We start from the raw sequence: 21,405 nt of genomic DNA on the forward strand, positions 1-21,405 counted from the left end.
ACAAAAACATATGCAGAGAAAATTAAGTTTCGCTCCCATCCAAACCCTTCTCCTTTTCTAGAATCAGCTCTTCTCATCAGGGTCTTCTCCCACCGAATTTTCTTAACATATCCAAGTACATATGAATATATTCTTTTTTTAAAAAGATTTTATTTATTTATTTGACAGAGAGAGAGATCACAAGTAGGCAGAGAGGCAGGCAGAGAGAGAGGAAGGGAAGCAGGCTCCCTGCTGAGCAGAGAGCCCGATGTGGGGCTCGATCCCAGGACCCTGGGATCATGACCCGAACCGAAGGCAGAGGCTTTAACCCACTGAGCCACCCAGGCGCCCCCAGATGAATACATTCTTCTCCTCAAAATTCTTTTCCAGTTCAACAAACATCTACTATGTGCAAGACGCTGTGCCAGCTCCTGGGACTGGGCCTGAGGGGAACAGAGATGGCTTCCCTGTCCTTAGCAAGGGCACACTTTAGTGTGGGCGGAAGGCATAGTCATGCATTCATTTGTTTATTAAATATTCAACGAGCCCTCCCTCCGTGCCAGGCAGTGTGTGTGCCACTGAACAACATGGAGTTCTGTCTTTCCAGAGCTCATCGTGTCATGGGGGTGGGGGAGGCAGACCAGTGAGCAGACCTGGTGTGAAGTCGAAGCCAATGCCAAGGAAACGGGAAGATGATCCTTGGCCACCGCCCCACCCCCACCCCCTTGTAAGCTGTGTGGACCACGTGGGGCGTTGGGCCACCAAAGTTCAGCCTTGCACACAGTGGGAAGAGAAAGCAGTGGTGAGTGGCCCAGGTACCCCGGGTCAGACCCTGAGCTCAGCCCTTCACACCCACCGTCTCCTATAATCTTCACAGGGATATGACATGAATGCCATTAGCCACAGTTTACGAATGAGGACACTGGGGGCTCCATATCACACAACTGAGAATCAAACTCTAGTCTACCTTTCTGGAAAGCCTGGGCTCTCATCCACACCACTCACAGTTTCTGGGCTTGGAGATGAGTAAAGGATGATTCTGATAAGCCCCCTCCTCCCCTTCCCCTACCCCCCACCCCCGGGGAGTGCCACTAGCCTACAGATAACAGGTTGTCTCAGTTCATCATTAGACTGAATTGCCCCATTTAAGGCGTGGATGGAGGGGAAAACACGTTGGCCTGGGAACCAAGAAACCTCAGTCCTAACTCCTGCTCTCATAATCTCTGTGACCGTGAGCAAGTCATTGTACCCTCTGAATTTAGGGTCCTGACCTTGGAAACGGGGAGGCTGGCGGGAATCATTCCCGGAGGCTTGATGGAATTTGACGATATTTCCATCATTCCAAATGGTTATAAGGACACCTCTGGGGGCAAGAGCTGCATCCCCCCCGCCCTTGAGAATGACATAAAACCAGTTCTGTAAATCTACTTTCGAAGCAACTTGAAGAATGGATCGGCAGTGAGGGTAAGAAGCTGCCTCCGTCTCACTGATGGCGTGAGACGTGAACGTGCTGGTACTTCCTTGGCCCCTGATTTCTGCTCATAGTTCTGAACACTCTCCCCAATCCCCATTTTCTCAATAAAGTGAAATGAGCCTTGGTTAAGTGAGCAAGTACCGGTTTAATATATCCAATTTAATTAAAGTGATAATCAACTAGCAACTGCAGATAATCCTTAGTGAACACCAGGAAAGAGCCCTGAAATGAATGGGTTATTGTAAGTATGTAATAACCTGAGAACTTTGCTCAGGCTGATTTCATGCTCGGGAGAGCAGCCCCATGACGTATTATCAGCCGCGGAAAGAGAATCTGCCCTGGTCAATTAGCCCCATAAAGCTAAGAGCAGAGAGGCTGGGTTGATCCAGGAGAAAAAAAAAAAACCCAAAAACAACAAACCAGTGACCGAGGCAGGACCAGCTGATGAGGAGGCTTCCTGCATCTTCTCGTCCCATTTCACATCAAGCATAGGGATTCGGAGACAGACCTGGTCATTCGTAGAGCAAATTCTTCTGGACTCCATAGTGACACGGGGTGGGAAGTTAAAGGAATCCAGCTCTCAGGTAAGCGTCTTTCTTCCTCTCTTCCCCGCTTCCTTCCTCCTACCCTACCTCCCTCTTTCCTTCCTTCTCTCCTTCCTTTCTTCCTGCCTTTACCTTTTTTTAAACGATGAAAGAAACACATATTCCTCACAGAAGAACCCAGTTACTTATGACTGTATGAGGTATAAAACAAAGGTCCTTACTCTTTACCCTTTCTTTCTCTCTTTCTCTTCCTTTCCTCCTTCTCTTCTTTCTTCCATTTTGGAAAAAAAACCGAAAATAATGCATGCTCAGTATGAAATTCTCAAACCGTACAGAACGGTATTAGCTATAGAGGAAACCTGTTTCGTCCACGTTCTTCCATCCTGTCTTGTCCTCTTCCTCTCTCCTCTCCCTCCCTCCCTGTCTCCTTCAATTATAAAAATCACATAGGTAACAAATGATAATCATACAAGGACCAAGCAGTACAGAATTGTCTCCTATACAAAGGAAAGTCCTTAGTGCCCATCCCCCCACCTTTTCATACCCGACGGACATACAGACTTACCCGATTCCTTTTAATGGCTGCGTAGTATTCTGTAGCGTGTCCCGTGAGTTATTTACAGGATGCCAGGTAAGTCTCTGAAACATACGTTGCAATTGTTATAAAAGTTGAGAGGAAATGCAAGAAAGATATAAATTGGATTGTTTGCCACTGAAAATTCCATTTTATAGATAGCAATCATATCCATTTCTATAGCACTTTAGACTTTGAAAATTGCCTTTGAAATATCACCTCATTTGATCCTCTTCCACAGCAGCTCTGGGAAATAGGCAGATTATTATCTCCATTTTTACAGATAAGGAAACTGAGGCCCAGGGAAACGAAGGAACAGAAATACAGTCCCACAGCTACTTATGGATTCTCGGTCCGGTCCTCCTCCAGGACTGTAAATTTAAGCTGAATTTCATCTTACAAGTCATAAAAGATTTAGACATCCCCGATTTCTAAGCCGGTAGTTTGGGAAATCCATCCGAGTCATACAAATTCCATTATTATTCTAATGAGAATGGCAGTAGACCACTTTGTAAATATGAAGAACTATATTAATGGCTGGGGCTCAGAGCGAGCCCAAGATTCATTTGGTTTCGTAATTGGGTTCTGTTACTTTAAATGTAAAGCGGGTCTACTCGCTCCAAATCCCACTTAGAAGTGGTAAGAAATACAATATGTCGCATTATCCTACAGGAAAAGAGATGTTTAAATCAGTAGTAAATCATTCAGAAGTGCATTTTATTTAAAATCAGAAAAGGCCCATCAGCGCCCTACTGCCAAGCTTCTGTAATATAGTTCTATAAGATTCATAGTTTTAATGGCGTTTTGACTGGAGAAAAAGGGATCTCCAGTGTATTTCCCAAATAAGCAGCTTTAATTACACTTTTAAAAAAATAACTTATTTCTATTTTTAGAGTGGAGGGAGGGGGAGGGGGAAAGAATGTCAAGCAGACTCCCTTTAGATGTGAAGCTCCATCTCACGACCCTGAGATCATGACCTGAGCTGAAACCAAGAGTTGGATGCTTAACCGACTGAGCCACCCAGGAGCCCCTAATTATACTTTTTATTTTATTTTGCTTTGCTTATCTATTTGCTTATATATTTTTTAAAGATTTTATTTACTTATTTGAGAGAGAGCGAGCACGAGCAGGGTAAGGGGCAGAGGGAGTAGCAGACTCCCGTCTGAGCAGGAAGCCCGACTCGGGGCTCAATCCTGGGACTCTAGGATCATGACTTGAGCTAAAGGCAGATGCTGTCAAGCCACTGATTATTTATTTATGTTTATTAAAAAAATTTTTTTAAAGATTTTATTTATTTGACAGAGAGAGAGATCACAAGTAGGCAGAGAGGCAGGCAGAGAGAGAGGGGGAAGTAGGCTCCCTGCTGAGCAGAGAGCCCAATGAGGGGCTCGATCCCAGGACCCTGAGATCATGACCTGAGTCAAGGGCAGAGGCCCTAACCCACTGAGCCACCCAGGGCCCCTATTTATTTATTTATTTATAAATATTTTACTCATTTATTTGAGAGAGAGAGTGCATGAGCAGGGAGGAGCAGCAGATGGAGAGGGAGAAGCAGGCTCCCCGCTGAGCAGAGAGCCGGATGCAGAACTTGATCCCAGGACCCCGGGATCATGACCTGAGTGGAAGGCAGACACTACACCGACTGAGCCACCCAGGTGCCCCCCTAATTACACTTTTTAAAGGAGAAATCTGGGTAAATGTAAGGAGATGATCGGGTTTCTCTAAGCAGATCTGCTTTAAAAATAGAAATGATTTGATGAGTTACTTTTGCCAATAAAGCCTTCTTGCATGGTGCTTCCTTCAAAATGTTTACGATCATTAAATGCAAGTCGTTGGGTTGACGTTGTGTGCATTAAGGTTGAATGTATCTCATTTTGTAATTATGCATTCGATGTCTGTCTTCCCCTCTGGGCCAACTTGTCTTCCCAGCGCTGTACTGTCACTGCGTGCGTGCGTGCGTGCGTGCGTGTGTGTGCAACACAGGGTCTGGCACACATAGGCCCTCAGTGAAGTTTGTTGGAAGGATAGGCACACAAATCAATCTGTGAGGTTTCAGCAAGGCTGCATGACTCAGGCAAGCGCCCATATTGCAGCTGGCGGACATGGCTTTAAGCAATAGGAAAAAGCCTGGCGTCGGGCGAGGAAAAGTGTGCTCACGTACACTTAGAAATTGTTCGTTCTGAATCTCAGCCGGGTGAATTTCTGACTTTTTGAACACAGGTTTACACAATGAAAGAACATATCACGTGTCGGAGGCTTTATGGATTGGTCCTCATGTTGAGTTTTATCTTTCTCTCAGGTAAGAAAATGGATTCTTACGATTTCTTTCAATGTCTCATATACAGTAGCTTACAGAAATAAACCATTTGAAAAGTTGTGGGACTGCCTCTCAATGGCTTCCTTGTGATCAATATGGCTGTAGGACAGGTTGAAACTTCAGTAAATGAATTCATTCACTCAGGATTGTGTAAGACTGATCAAAAATTGGCCTCAAGTGGACAGTAGTTTGGACTATTGTCTTTGATATTTCTTTCTTTCTTTTTTCTTCCTTCCTTCCTTCCTTTCTTTTTTCCTCTCTCTCTTTCTTTTTTCTTTATTCTTTTCTTCCTTTCTCTCTCTCTCTCTTTCTTTCTTTCCCTCGTTCTTTTTTTACTTTTATTTTTTTTAATTAAGTAGGCTCCACACCCAACGTGGGGCTTGAACTCACAACCCTGAGATCAAGAGTTGCATGCTCTACTGACTGAGCCACCAGTCTCTCTCCTTGACATTTTTTATAAGATTTTATTTATTTATTTGTCAGAGACCAAGAAAGAGAGCGTGCACAAGCAGGGGGAGCAGTAGGCAGAGGGAGAGGGAGAAGCAGGCTCCCTGCTGAGCAGGGAGCCCAATGTGGGGCTTGATCCCAGGACTCTGGAATCATAACCTGAGCTGAAGGCAGATGCTTAACAGACTGAGCCACCCAGGCATCCCTGTCCTTGACATTTCTTTTTCTTTTTTTTTTTTTAAGATTTTATTTATTTATTTGACAGAGAGAGATCACAAGTAGGCAGAGAGGCAGGCTGAGCAGAGAGCCTGATGCGGGGCTCAATTCCAGGACCAGGGGGCCATGACCTGAGCCAAAGGCAGAGGCTTTAACCCACTGAGCTACCCAGGTGCCCCAGGTGCCCCACGTCCTTGACATTTCTTTTTTTTCTTTTTTCTTAAAGATTTTATTTATTTATTTGACAGAGAGAGATCACAAGTAGGCAGAGATAGGGAGAAGCAGGCTCCCCGCTGAGCGAGAGCAGGAGGCGGGCCTCGATCCCAGGACCCTGGGATCATGACCTGAGCCGAGGGCAGAGGCCCAACCCACTGAGCCACTCAGGTGCCCCTGACATTTCTTAGTGCAACTCTGAAATGCCATTTGGTAGCTAATGCACACCCAGTAGAAGCTTTGAGTTCTTTCTTGCGCTGTTTTCCCTCATGTAAATGTTTTATTTATTTATTTCAGATTATATTTATTTATTAGAGAGAGTGCAAGCACAAGTTGGGGGAGGGGCAGAGGAAGCCGGACAAGCAGACCGCCTGCTGAGCAAGGAGACTGACTCACCCCAGGACACTGGGATCATGACCTGAGCTGAAGGCAGACGCTTAACCAACTGAGCCACTCAGGCGTCCCAAGCTTTGGACTCTTGATTTCAGCTCAGGTCATGATCTCAGGGTCATGAGCTAGAGCTCCAGGTCGGGCTCTGCACTCAGCAGGGAGTCTGCTTGTCCCTCTCCTTCTCCCTCTATCCCTCCCCCATTCGCAAGTGTGTGCACGCACGTTCTCTCTCCTCTCTCCCTGAAATAAACAAACAAATCTTAAAAAAAAAAAATGCTCCCTAGAGCATGATGATACCATATTTTTAAAAAGATTTTATTTATTTATTTGACAGAGAGAGAGACCACAAGTAGGCAGAGGCAGGCAGAGACAGAGGGGGAAGCAGGCTCCCTGCTGAGCAGAGAGCCGGATGTGGGCTCGATCCCAGGACCCTGAGATCATGACCTGAGCCGAAGGCAGATGCTTAACCCACTGAGCCACCCAGGCGCCCCACCATTTTTCTTTTTTTAAGATATATATCTTATTTTTTTAAAAAGATGTATTTATTTATTTTGAGAGAGAGAGTGTGTGGGGCAGGGGAGGGCAGAGGGAGAAGGAGACTCTCAAGCCGATTCTGCTCTGAGCAGGGAGCCAGTGGCAGGTCTCAATCCCACAACCCTGAGATCATGACCTGAGCCAAATCAAGAGTCAGATGCTCAACGTACTGTGCCATCCACGTGCCCCTAAGACATATATTTTAAGTGCAACAATTTTTTTTTAATTTTTTTTTTATTTTATTTATTTGTCAGAGAGAAGGAGAGAGAGAGAGAGCACACAGGCAGGCAGAGGTGGAGAGAGAAGCAGGCTCCCTGCCGAGCAAGGAGACCATGCGGGACTCGATCCCAGGACCCTGGGATCATGACCCGAGCCGAAGGCAGCGGCTTAACCCACTGAGCCACCCAGGTGTCCCAAGTGCAACAATTTTTTAAATTGTTTTGTGTGGTCACTATTCTTTTCTTTTCTTGTATTTTACTTTATTTTATCATGAGATCACCTTTCTGTCCTTTATTTGTCTATGGCAACAAGCATAGACTAGAGATGGGGAAACCAAAGTATGCCAAAAACTGGTCAGTGATTCACAGGGACAAACAGGCGTCTGTTTTGCAGTGGCCCAGATCTTGCTTAGGCTCTGTGATAAGAATGGAGGTAGATTCTGTCTCTGTGTCTATTCTGCAGTGACTAGATGATTAAGACAGTTCAACTGAAGTAGCTAATAATTTAGAGACTTAAGGAAAAGGTTGCCTTGGAAAATTGCAATCTCGTCCATATTAAGTAAATTCAGTTGATAACATTGTTCATTTAGCACATCAGTCTTTAGCTAAAAGGTCATACATGTCAGTGAGTGACAATCCCTGATGAAACAGACCTGTGGTTTAATTTGAACAGTCCTCACATGGAAAGCTAATCTTCTGGAAAAATACCAAATCATCATTACCATCAACAACAAACACTGACTGCCTTCTTGCTGTGTGCAGGACCTGATGGGAAACCACGTTTCTCATAATAAAGCTTGAAATGGGACCTATGGGGCACAGTGGCAACTCTGTCACCTGGCCTTGACTACCCGCTAAGATGTTGATTTGTCTTTCCCCTGTCTGTTTCCTCAAAGGCAAGAAACTATTTTTGCCATTTCTTTATCCAGAACGTCCAGCACAGGTCTTGACATGCAGGTTAGACATTCAGTACTTATTTGCTGATTTAATAGATTTGTTTTATTTAATAAATCGATGCAATTTGAAATCACACAACTTTGAACACCTGTATGGTGGTAGTATATAAGACACAGACTCTAAGTGGGTTATTATTTTTTTTTTGAGGGCTCATGGGGCATGAAATAGATCCAGGAAGAGGGCGATCTAGAAGTCTTTAGTGTAGTCATGAAAGAAAAAGTGGGAGTGTGTCGTACTGGAAAATTAGAATGAGTTTGAGAGCAATGTCATTGGTCAATGGAAATCATGATAGATATGCAGATCTGAACCCTGAAGAGATCACTTTGAAGCATTCCCAAGGTTTTGCAGGCTAAGTCTCAAAACTATAGATCAAGACAAGGACTTTTCTAGGTTATCAAACAATTAATTCTAATTATTCTTCAATTGGTAAGAAACTCATCATTTTCTTCCCTGGGGAGTGGTGTGGGGGGTGGTGTGAGGAAGATCCTGTCCTTGAAACAATGGCATAACTAAGGTTCAGTCTCCTTCAGTCTCCAGATAAGTCACCAGCTTCCCAACTGTGAGGGTCATTGTGAGTTAGAGGGCCAGGGTCAACACTAGACCAGGCAGAGGGTGACTCAGATGCTCCAACTGGATGGAGCCGGAGTGTGGAGAAAAACCATGTTCTTGGAAGAATACCAGGGGTCAAGAAGAAGAAACGAACCCTGTCATAAAGTCTAAGGGTTGAGGACAGAGCCAGCAAGAAGGGATGAAGTCTAGGTCAGGAACTGAACAGTTGCAGAATGGAGCAGGAGATAAGGAATGAAGCTGCAACAGCCCCCTCACTGGTCTCCCTGCCTCCACTCTTGTTCTGCTATAGCCCATTCTCCACACGGCAGCCAGAACAATCCTTTCCTGTGTCAACTCAGATCATGTCACTCTTCTATTCAAAACCTGCCAATACGTTTCCATGACAATTAGAATACAATTCAAACTCTTTCATAAGAGCTAAAAAGCACTGCATGATCTGGTCTCCCACTGCTTCTTGGGCCTCATTTCCTCCCATACTTCACTATCACTCCACTCGAGACACACCGGCTTCCTTCCTATTCCTTGAACATACCAAGCACAACCCTACTTCAAGGCCTTTACATATGCTATTACCCATGTCTGGGTGACTCTAATTCCACACCTTTGTAACCCTAGTTGTTTTTAGTCTCCTAGAAATAAGTAAAAAAGACTTTTCCCTCAAAGAGGTCTTCCTCAACTATCCTAATATAGGTATTCCCATCGTCTCATCCCCGTCCCTCCCATTAGCTAACTCATCAGCCTATTAATTTCCTTCAGAGGGCTTTTCACAATTTGTACTCCTTTAAAAAAAAGATTTTATTTTTAAATAATCTCTACACCCAACATGGAGGCTGAACTCACAACACTGAGATCGACGGTCTCATACTCCACCAACTGAGCCAGCCAGGTGTCCCACAAGTTGTAATTCTTATATTTGTTTATCAACTACCTCTCTCTTTGGAATTTAAGCTGACTAGGGCCAAGGACCTGGTGTGAACATGAGTTCACTCTATCACTGTACTCTAGCACTGACACATAGTTGGTGCTCAGTGACCATCATGGGTGAGTAAATGAATTTTCCAGGGTGCTTCTGGTTTTATGAGTAAGGACATCCATTTTGTTTGGTGAGACATAGGCTTAGGATGCAAAATTTGAAGGAACAATCACATTACCTATGTGGGGGTAATTTTCTGCTTCTTACTCTGAGAAGAATGCCTGGCAGGCCACATATGTGGTCAGCAACCTGGGTCCTGATGGAGGGGATGTGTTGGATAAGTCAGTGACTAGTGACTGGTGACAGAAATGAGGCTCAAGGGGCACCTGGGTGGCTCAGTGGGTTAAGTCTCTGCCTTTGGCTCAGGTCATGATTTCAGGGTCCTGGGATCAAGCCCCGCATCGGGCTCTCAGCTCGGCAGGGAGCTGCTTCCCCCCTCTCTCTCTGCCTGCCTCTCTGCCTACTTGTGATCTCTCTCTCTCTCTCCCTGTCAAATAAATAAATAAGTAAATAAGTAAGTAAATAAATAAATAAATAAAATCTTTAAAAAAAAAATAAAACAAATGAGGCTCCAAGTTGGATGTTTTTATAGTTGGCAGATCTGGTTTACCAGATTTGCTGGTTACTCATAAGACCAGTGGGACGCGTAGACAGCGGGTGGCAGGCGTAATTCCAGTTCTCTGTGGCTGTTCACATGATGAACACAGTGTTGTGGGTAATGGAGCTGCCCAGTATCAGGCATCTATCCTTTATATCAACTCAGACAGTCATGGGTCTGCTAGACTGGGGCCAGGTCTACAAAATTTTTCAAAGCTCCTGACCATTCATTTGCATTTGTGATACTAAGAGCCAAAAGACTCCTTGTGCAAGTATAGGTTTTGTAAAGTATAGAAATGAGTGTCTGCCCACTATCCCCCCACTTTTTAAAAGATTTTATTTGAGAGAGAGAGAAAGAAAGCACGAGCAAACACGAAGAAGGGGAGGGGCAGAGGGAGAAGCAGACTCTCCACTCAGCAGGGAGCCCAACACAGGGCTCGAACCCAGGACCCTGAGATCATGACCTGAGCTGAAATCCAGAGTCAGACACTTAACCAACTGAGCTATCCCAGGCGCCCCTGCGCATTCCCATTTTATGAGTGACTAGTGACATTTCCCAGGGACATTTCCCAGTGACATTTCCCTACTCCCAAGTAGGCTTGGTGTACCCTTGGCAGAATCCCCATCCTCAGAGTGGCCAGATTCTTGACAGTATCCATGCAGCCAATGCCTCTGGTGAGTCCTTTCCCTAAAATTTGCGCTCTCTTGTCTCCCTCTTCTGAAAGGAAGTATCTCCAGGTGATTAGCCGGGCCTCGAGCCTTATTCAGTATGATGAGTTGAATTGTGTCCCCCCAAATTCACATGTTGAAGTCCTTTCCCTCAGCACCTCAGAAGGTAATCACAGTTGGAAGTAGGGTCATTACAACTGTAATTAGTCAAGCAAAGACAAGGTCATACTGGAATATGACTGCTCCTAATCGGACATGACTGGTGTCCTTATAAAGGGGGAAAATGTGGACATAGACACACAACCGGGAGAGGGCCATGCGGAGATACAGGCAGAGACTGGGGAGACACAACTGTAGGTCTCAGAACACCAAATATTGCTAGTGAACTAGAAACTAGGAGAGAGGCGTGGAACAGATCTTCCCTCCAGAGCTCTTAGAAGAAAAAGACCCTGCCGAGACTTTGACCTCAGCTTGTAGGCTCCAGAACTGTGGGACAATAAATGGCTGTGGTTTAACCCCACCGGCCTATGGTACTTCATTATAGCACCTAAACAACGCACACATCACTGCTCAGTCAGACTCTCTGAGTAAAACAGAGGAAAGCAGGTCACCTCACGGGAGAGAAACAGTGATCGGGTCATGCCTCCAGTATCTGACCACGATGAGCTTTGTCTGTCCACTCCTCCTGAGATGGTTCAGGGCAATGCACCATAACATCTCCGTCCCCTACCCTCTGAAACACTTTAATATCGTGAGGAGACGCTCAGCCAAGAGAGGACGGAGAAGCAAATACAGAATATATCTGATGATTGCTCAGTGCTGTCTTCAGAAAATTCAGGGACTTTGCTGGTTTTAAAAAAAGAATACCTTGGGTTGCCTCTCTCTTGAGGTTCTAAATCTTTTTCTCACTGACTTTTAAAATGACTGTATTTATTACTTTCGGGGTCTGATAGGAAGAGGGAACTTTCCCCAGAACTTTTCCAGAAAGTTCTTGGGCAAGGCGCAAGTTCAGGTTGCAGTCCAGAACTTCTCATTCTATGCCAAATGCTTCACCCACTTCCCTGATACCTTTGCACGAGGAACAGTCGTAGAATCCAACTCAGTGCCCTAAAAGCAGGGCAAACCATTTATTCAGAAAATAGCTATAAAGGACCCACTATGTGCCAACCGTTGTGCTGGGCACTGGAAACTGACAGTAGGGGGCCAAGACTCAGGTTAGGCCCCCGCCGTGAAGAATCAGAGAACATGAAAGTTGAAGTATTCTGGGAAAAACCAGCACTGTTTAATGCTTCACAAATTCAGGTCTGCTTAAAAATTGTGTAAACACGGCATCACCAGGCAAAGCAGCTTGGGAACCTCACAAAAGGCAAAATAAAATTACATATTGAGTAACAACTGTGGCAAGAGTTTTATTTTCTTTTCCCCGGGCTCTGCCAGAGATAGGCCTGGAGCACAATGTTTTGCTATATCACTCTGCTAGAGAGTTAAAAAGCGGTAGCTGGCAGACACAGCCATCACAAGAAATCTGCAGACCAAGATCCCTTATGAATATAGATGCAAAATTCTGTTTCAAAAAAGATTTTTTAAAAAATTTTACATAATCTCTACATTCAACGTGGGACTTGAACCCACAACCCTGAGATCTAGAGTCACGTGCTCCACAGACTGAGCTAGCCAGGTGTACCTCCCCCATCTCTTCTTTTAAAAGTAAACTATAGGGGCGCCTGGGTGGCTTAGTGGGTTAAAGCCTTTGCCTTCGGCTCAGGTCATGATTCCAGGGTCCTGGGATTGAGCCCCGCATCAGGCTCTCTGCTCTGCAGGGAGCCTGCTTCTCCTCTCTCTCTGCCTTCCTCTCTGCCTACTTGTGATCTCTGTCTGTCAAATAAATAAATAAAATCTTAAAAAAAAATAAAATAAAATAAACGTATGTCACCAATCATCAAAGAAATGACTGCAACAGCAAGATATTATTATCAGCTAGATTTAAAAAAAAAAAAAGTAAACTATATGCTCAATGTGGGGCTTAAACTCACAACCCTGACATTTAGAGTTGCATGCTCTACTGACTAAACCAGCCAGGCTCCCCTAGGTGCAAAAATTTTTTTTTAATATTTAATTAACCAACATAGAGTACATTATTAGTTTCAGAGGTAGAGTTCAGTAATTCATCAGTTGCATATCGCACCCAGTTAGATGCAAAAATTCTTTTTTTTTAGAAGATTTTATTTATTTTTTTGACAGAGAGAGAGAGATCACAAGTATGCAGAGAGGCAGGCAGAGAGAGAGGGGAGGAAGCAGGATCCCTGCGGAGCAGAAAGCCTGATGCGGGGCTCGATTCCAGGAACCTGGGACCATGACCCGAGCTGAAGGCAGAGGCTTTAATCCACTGAGCCACCCAGGCGCCCCCAAAATTCTTTTTTTTTAAAGATTTTATTTATTTATTAGAGAGAGAGTACAAGCAGGGGGGAGCAGGAGAAGGAGAAGCAGGCTCCCCACTGTGCAGGGAGCCTGATCAGGGCTCCATCCCAGGACTCCAGGATCATGACCTGAGCCGAAGACAGACACTTAACCACTGAGCCACCCAGGCACCCATAGATGCAAAAATTCTTAACAGGGGTGCCTGGGTGGCTCAGTCAGTTAATTGTCTGCCTTCTGCTCTGGTCATGATCCCAAGGTCCTGGGATCAAGCCCTGCATCAGGTTCCCTGCTCAGCGGGGAGTCTGTTTCTCCCTCTGCCTCTTCCCCGCCTCCCCTCACTCATGCTCTCTCTCTCGTTCTCTCTCTCTCTCTCTCATATAAATAAAAATAAAATCTTAAAAAAATTCTTAACAAAGCATAGCAGACTGAATCCAGCAATATATTTAGAGGATTATATACCTTGTCCAAGTGGAATTTATCCCACAAATGAATGCAAAGGTGGTTCAACATGTAAAAATTGATCAATTAATGTACTAAATCACATTTACAGACTTAAGAGGGGGAACCATATGATCATTTTAACTGATGCAGGAAAACAGTATGACAAAATCCAACACCCTTTCATGATAAAAATGTAATGTAATAAGAGCATCGATGGGGCTCCCGGGTGGTTCAGTGGGTTAAAGCCTCTGCCTTCAGCTCGGGTCGTGATCCCAGTGTCCTGGGGTCGAGCCCCGCATCGTGCTCTCTGCTCAGCGGGGAGCCTGCTTCCCCCTCTCTCTGTCTCTGCCTGCCTCTCTGCCTACTTGTGATCTGTCTGTCAAATAAATAAATTAAAAATCTTTAAAAAAAAGCATCTATGAAAAACCCACAGTAAACATTATACTTCATGGTGAAAAACTGAAAGCTTTCCCCTATGATCAGACACGAGATCAGATTGCCCAGGTTCCCCACTCGCATTCAACATTACACTGGAAGTTCTAGCCAGAGTATTTGGGCACGAAATAGATATAAAAGCCATCCAAACAGGAAAGAAAAAATAATACTATGTCTATTTGTAGATGATATGTTCTTACAAATAGAACATCATAAAGAATCCACAAAAAATATATTTAAGTTAATAAACACATTCAGCAAAGCTGCGAGATAGAAGATCAACACAGAAAATCAGTGGTATTTCTATGCACCAGGAATGAACAATCTGAAATAAAGTTTAAGAAAACAATTTTATTTACAATAGCATCTAAAAGAGAAAAATACCTAGGAATAAATTTAACCAAGTAGTTGAAAGACTTCTACACTCAAATTACAAACATTGCTGAAAGAAATTAAAAAAGACCTAAGTAAATGGAAAAGATCCCATGTCCACAGATTTAATAAAAGATAACAAGATATAATATTAATATGTCAATATTCCCCCAAAGAGATTTCCGGATTCAATGCAAGCCATATTAAAATCCAATGGCTTTTTTTTCTTTAAAGATTTTATTTATTTATTTGACAGACAGAGATCACAAGTAGGCAGAGAGGTGGAGGGGGGGGAGCAGGTTCCCCACTGAGCAGAGATCCCGATGCCGGGCTCGATCCCAGGACCGTGAGATCATGACCTGAGCCAAAGGTAGAGGCTTAACCCACTGAGCCACTCAGGCGCCCTTGGCTTTTTTTTTTTTTTTTTTTTACAGATATGTAAAAGCTGATTGTGCAATTCATATGGAATTGCAAGGGACCCTGAATAGCCAAAACAATCTTGAAAAAGAACAAAGTTGGAGAAACCATACATCTAGATTTCAATGCTAACTGCAAAGCTATGGCAATCAAAACTGTGTTATTGGCACAGGGACAGATATTGAGAGTCCAGGAAGAAACCCAAGCATATACATACGGTCAATTAATTTTCCATAAGGGTGCCAAGAACATTCAATGAGAAAAAATAATCACTTCAACAAATGGTGCTGGCCCAGCATGTGTACATAAACACATAAAAAGAATGAAGTTGGACTCCTGTCTTAACACCGTGTACAAAAATTAACTCAAAATGGATGAAATTCCTAAATGTAAGAACTACCACTATAGAAATTAGAAGAAAGCACAGATATGGGCTCGGATTTGGCCCTGGGTGACTTTTGGGCTTGGATGACCTTGGATCTGGCAAAGGGGTCTGAGAACTGACACCAAAAGAATGAACAGCAAAAGAAAAAAAAAACCAGATCAATTGGATTTCCTCAAGATTAAAGATGTGTCTACCACAGGACACCATCAAGACAGTGAAGAGACAGCCTAGAGAGGGAGAAAGTATTTTCAGGTCACATGTCTCATAAGGTTCTAGTATCTAGAGTATATAAAGAGTGCTTACAACTCAACAACAAAAACAGGAACAGCACAATTTAAAAATGGGTAAAGGATTTGAATAGACATTTCTCCAAAGAAGATATGCAGATGGTCAACAAGCACATGAAAAGATGCTCAATGTCATTAGTCATTAGGGAAATGCAAATCAAAACCACGATGAGATACCGCTCTGCACCCTCTGCAATGGTTATAATATTAATTAAAAAAATGGAAAACAACAAGTGATGGTGAAGAGGTAGAGAAATTAGAACCCTTATACACTGGTGGTGAGAATGTTGAATGACTGCTGCGGAAAACAGTGGCTGTTACTCAGTAAGTTAAACATAAAATTACTAAATGACCCATCCTGGATATATAGCCCAAAGAAATGAAAGCATGTTCAAATTGAACAAATGTCATGAATGTCCACAACAACACTGTTCATAATAACTAAAAAGTGGGGAAAAAACCATTAATGTGTCCATTAACAGGTTAATCAGTAAATAAAATGTAGCATATCCATACAATGGAATATCATTCAGCCATTAAAAATAATGATGTACTGGGATGTCTGCCTGGTTCAGTTGCTAGAGCGTGCAACTGGATTTCAGGGTTGTGAGTTTGAGCCCCATGTTGGGTAGAGAGATGGCTTAAAAAGAAGATCTTAAAAAAATAACGATCTACTGATGCATGCTAAAACATGGATGAATCTGGAAACATTATGCGAAGTGAGAGAAACTAGAAACAAAAGGTCACTTGTATGTTTCCATTTATGTGAAATGTCTAGGATAGTCAAACCCATACAGACAGAAAACTAGATTAGTGGTTGCCAGTGGGAGGGAGGGGGGAAAGGGCCACGATTGCTTAATGGATATGGGGTTTCCTTTTGGCATAATGAAAATGTTCTGGAACTAGATAATATGATGGTCAGATACCATCATGAATGTACTAAATGCCAATGAGCTGCACACCTTAAAAAGAGTAAAATGGCGAATTTTGTGTTATGTGAAACAGTACAGATAAAATGGTGCCCGGGACTCCAAGGGCTGTAACATAGCCATTTGTATGAGGCTTATGATAAGGTTTTCCAAATATGGAAAAACACTTCTGTCACCTTGTGAAGTGAGAAAAGCAGGGTACCAAACTTTCCATGCAATGTGATCTTGGCCACGTAGAAACAAACAAAACCTGTACCCGGAAGAAAAGAAACACCAAAGGAAATTTACCAAAATGTTGTCTCTGGGTGGTGGGAACTCCAGCTGACTTTGTTCTCATCTTTTTACTTTTCTAATGCTTGCCATGTTTTCTTTTAAGAAAGCATGTACAGTATCACTTTTATGATGGGCGAAACACCTTTTTTTGAAAGCACGGACAACAATAAATGTAATTTAAAATAAAAGGAAACAGGACGGAGGCAAGGAGACACAGAGGAGCCAAATGACGAGAGAACATGCTTCAGGGGAGCAATCATGCAATTTGGACTTGAAAATTGCCAGGAAACAGATGGCAGTGTCCAAGCAGACATCTGCAATGGATAGTTAAATCATATGCAAAGACACAAGTGGCCTTTGAAGCAGGCCCTGGAGAGGCCCAGCAGAGAAATCTGCTTGCCTGGCCAAACAGAAGGGCAAAGCCTTTGCCCCCACCTCATTGCAGCCTGGCCTCTTCTGAGCCCTTGCTGGGAGCCCGAGTGGGGGGGGGGGGCGGGTTACAGCAGGGTTCCACGCAGATGTGCTTGGCTGGGTAAGGGTACAAAAGAGGTTGTGGGAGAAGAAAGAGACTTCTCATCATGACAGTGGCAAACAGAGCAGCTGACGTTTACCTGGGGATTCACAGTTTATAAACATTTCACATACATAACATAAATGGCAGTTACATTACTGCATCATCCTTCGTGACGGCCCCGCTAGGAAGCTAATTAGTATTCCTATCTTAACCATGGAGGAAGGAGACACAGAGAAATGACGTGGGTTTGGTGCACACTCGCATAGCGCTCACTATGTGCCGCTGTCCTCAAAGCTTTCCCGTGCATTAATTGTCCATGTTGATGCAGCTAGTAAGGGACAGAACTGGGACTCAAAGGTGCGTTTTTGGATTCCACTACACTACGCTTCTGCTGATATCTAAGTAGGACTTAGCTCTGCCCGCAGAATCTCAAGTATGGCCCCAAGTGGTTCTGTCCATCCACCCATCCATCCATCCATCTTTATTTTTCTGATTTTATTTTTTTAAAGATTTTATTTATTTATTTGACAGAGAGAGAGAGATATCACAAGTAGGCAGAGAGGCAGGCAGAGAGAGGGGGAAGCAGGCTCCCCGCCGAGCAGAGAGCCTGACTCGGGGCTCGATCCCAGGACCCTGGGATCATGACCTGAGCCAAAGGCAGAGACTCAACCCACTGAGCCACTCAGGCGCCCCTATTTTTCTGATTTTAAATTTGACATATGATTGCATAAAAAGTACAAAAATTACTGAAATAAATAGCATAGAAAGCAAAAGTCCCCCTAAATCTCACATCTGAAGATATTAATTCTTCTTTAAAAAAAGATTTTATTTATGAATTTGTCAAAGACAGGAGATAGAGCGCACAAGTTAGGGGAACGGCAGTCAGAGAGAGAAGCAGGCTCCTTGCTTGGCAAGGAGTCCAGTGTAAGACTCGATCCCACGAATCTGGGATCATGACCTGAGCCGAAGGCAGACACTTAACTGACTGAGCCACCCAGGCGCCCCTAAAGATACTCATTCTTAACTGCTCGATGTGTGTTCTTCCAGGTTTTTTCTGTTATGCTAATGTACACATTTTTCTCTTATTTTAAAAAGTAGGATAATATTGTATCTACACTTATGCCAACCCCGTTTCATGGAGTATATGAAGCCTTGGAAATCTCTCCATGACTGTATAGATCTACCAGATTTGTTTTAATTCTCCATTATATAGAGGTAACGATTGCTTAGCTAGCCACTTACGGATAGACATAAAGATCTTCTTTTTCTCCATTACAAACAATACTGCAATAAATATCCTTGTACTTGCATCTTTGTATACATGTATATTTGTCTAGGATAAATGGGTATAAGTGGAATTGCTGGGTCAAAAGCATACACACAACCATACACAATGAACATGTTCATAGATACTGACGGATTGCCCTTCAGATAAAAAGACTACTGGGGTCCCTGGCAGGCTCAGCCGGTGGAGCATGTGATTCTTGATCTTGGGGTTGCAAGTTCCAGTCCTGAGTGGGGTGTAGAGATTACTAAAAAGTAAATAAATAAACTTAAAAAAAAAGGACTCTGTTAATTGGTGCTCCCACCAACAGTGTATTAAAATGACTTGTTTCGGCAGATGGTGCAGAGGATGCAGAGAAAGGGGAACCCTCCTACACTGTTGGTGGGAATGCAAGCTGGTGCAGCCACTCTGGAAAACAGCACGGAGGTTCCTCAAAAAGTTGAAAATAGAGCTACTCTGGGTCCAGCAATTGCACTAATGGGTATTTACCCTAAAGATACAAATGTAGTGATCCGAAGGGGCACACGCACCTGAATGTTTATAGCAGCAATGTCCACAATAGCCAAACTATGGAAAGAACCTAGATGTCCATCAACAGATGAATGGATAAAGAAGATGTGGCATATATATATATATAAAATGGAATACCATGTAGCCATCAAAAGAAATGAAATCTTGCCATTTGCAACAATGGGGATGGAACTAGAGGGTATTAGCTGATCGAAATAAGTCAATCAGAGAAAGACAATTGTCATATGATCTCTCTGATCTGAGGAATTTGAGAGGTGGGGGGTGTTGTGGGAGGTAGGGAAGGAAAAAATGAAAGAAGATGGGATCAGGAGGAAGACAAACCTTAAGAGATTCTTAACCTCATGAAACAAACTGAGGGTTGCTACGGGGTGGGGGGGGTAGGGTTAGGGTAGCTGGGTTATGGACATTGGGGAGAGTATGTGCTGTGATGAGTGCTGTGAAATGTGTAAGCTTATTCACAGATCTGTTCCCCTGGGCCAAATAATACATTATAAGTTTTAAAAAAAGATATGAAAAAAATAAATAAAATGACTTGTTTCCTCACAAGCTCGTCAATGCTGGGTATTCTCAGCCTAAAATGCTATCATTTCAAAACAGTAAAAATAGTATCTCTTTGTAGCTTGTGTTTTAAAAATAGGAAGAGGCCATCTTTTTGTATTTCTGATTTAGTAAGTTACTTGCTTGTGTCCTATGGCAACTGGCTTTGTATTCATGTATTACAGAGCAGAGAAGCCCTGTAGACAATAGGGGATTATGGTACATTCTCTTTTAAGGGACAAATAAGCCCTGGAGATTTACACTCACCATAAAAGCCGTTCTTAAACGTTGTGATTGACGTCATATCAGAGGGCTGAGCAGAAATGCAGTTGGCCAATCATAATCGATACTGGGTTTCTTAGTGATTATCACCTTGTAGGGTTACCTTTTGATTTATTAGCCACATGAAATATGGTAAGATAATATAATCACATAAGCCAGGGACAGAAATAAACGTTTGCTCACCCACCATGGACAGTTCAGAAATAGCTCCCCGGCAGATGGATGGCAGGGGCTCCCGCACAGGGAGCGGGATGCGAGCGCACACGCACGCATATGTACGCAGGCAGGCATGGACTTGCTTGCCTTCGAAAGACACTCGGTGCAGGAATGGAGGGAGACAATAGTGTAGAGCTAGAGAATATCTAGAAGCTCGCACCTGGGGCCATCTCTCCGAAGCAGGGAAGTGGTCACTTCTGGTCAGCCCCTCTAGTGTGCCGTTCTGGCTGTCAGTTTTAGAGTGCTGGTCCCAAGGTCACAGCCCTAATTTAGAGAGAGGTTGGAATTCCATTCTGCCATAAAGCTCTTTTCGGTTTGTCTTGGGCTGCGCTGGGACTGGAATTAGGTGGATGTTTGGCAGTTCTCAGCTGTTTGCTTTGGGTCCTGGGTGCGAGCTTCGTCATGGTGATAGTATCATGATTCACCAATATCTCCCTAGGAAGCAAAGGGCACACTTGATTACAATTTTTATAGATATTGCCAACTTGCCCACCAAATGACTGTACTGATGGACATGTTCTTTTCTTCTTAAGACTTCATTTATTTATTTGAGAGAGAGGGAGAGCAACAGAGAGTGAGCATGAGCAGGGTAAGGAGCAGAGGGGGTGGGTAGCAGACTCCCTGCTGAGCAGCGAGCCCGCTGTGGGGCTCAATCCTGGGACTCCAGGACGGTGAGCTGACCCAGGTGATGGCCATGTTCTTCAACAATGTTCGGGAGGGCTTTGCAGGCATCATTGCCCTTAATTTTCAAACAGTTTTGTATGGTCAATAGATAAGGCTATTATCTGGCATAGATTATAATGTAAATGGTGGCTCTCTGAGTTGTGTTATATATTGTGGCCTGGATTCCCCATTTTACTGAAGCAAAGGTTGAGGCATCAGGAGGTTAAGGTCCTTGCTCAAAGTTACACAGCAGATGAACATCAGACCTGAGATTCCGACTCAGGTTCTTTGACTCCGGAGCCAGTGGTAACTGGGTCCATGGCCACCTGAAACATTTTATAAAACAAGATTTGTTTGTTTCAGAGACAGAGAGAGAGCAGGGGGAAGGGCAAAAGGAGAGGGAAACCAGCAGATTCCCTGCTGAGTGGGGAGCCTGATGTGGGGCTCAATCCCAGGACCCTGAGATCCCGACCTGAGCCGAAATCAAGAGTCAGACACTCACCCAACTGAGCCTCGCGGGTGCCCCCCACCAGGAAGCTCTTAAAGGTATGCAGGCCCCCCCAAAAAAGATATGCAGGCCCCTTGGTGAGGAGACAGAAGGAAGGAGTCGGGGTACCCATTCCTGAGGACAAACAGAAGCCTTGCAGCTTCAGTATTGTCCAACTGGTCATCCTCCAAGCCTCTGTTGGAGCCCTCAGTGAGAAGCCGTCTCCAGAGACCGAATAAATCAGGTAATTTGGCTCAGGA

The 21,405-nt window shown here is 43.9% G+C and overlaps 1 protein-coding gene across 1 annotated transcript in view; it reads left to right on the forward strand.

Annotated features, from left to right (window-relative positions):
• Positions 1–1,851: 1,851 nt before the first annotated feature.
• ADGRG4 (adhesion G protein-coupled receptor G4) overlaps positions 1,852–21,405 on the forward strand; it is a 103,614-nt gene continuing 84,060 nt past the window's right edge. The window contains exons 1-2 of the mRNA XM_045994635.1: positions 1,852–2,037; positions 4,793–4,871. Of these exons, the coding sequence (XP_045850591.1) occupies positions 4,802–4,871 (70 nt within the window). The 5' untranslated portion in view covers positions 1,852–2,037; positions 4,793–4,801. The remainder of the gene's footprint in view (positions 2,038–4,792; positions 4,872–21,405) is intronic.

This window comes from Meles meles, chromosome X, assembly GCF_922984935.1.
Source record: "Meles meles chromosome X, mMelMel3.1 paternal haplotype, whole genome shotgun sequence".
NCBI classification, from domain to species: Eukaryota; Metazoa; Chordata; class Mammalia; order Carnivora; family Mustelidae; genus Meles; species Meles meles.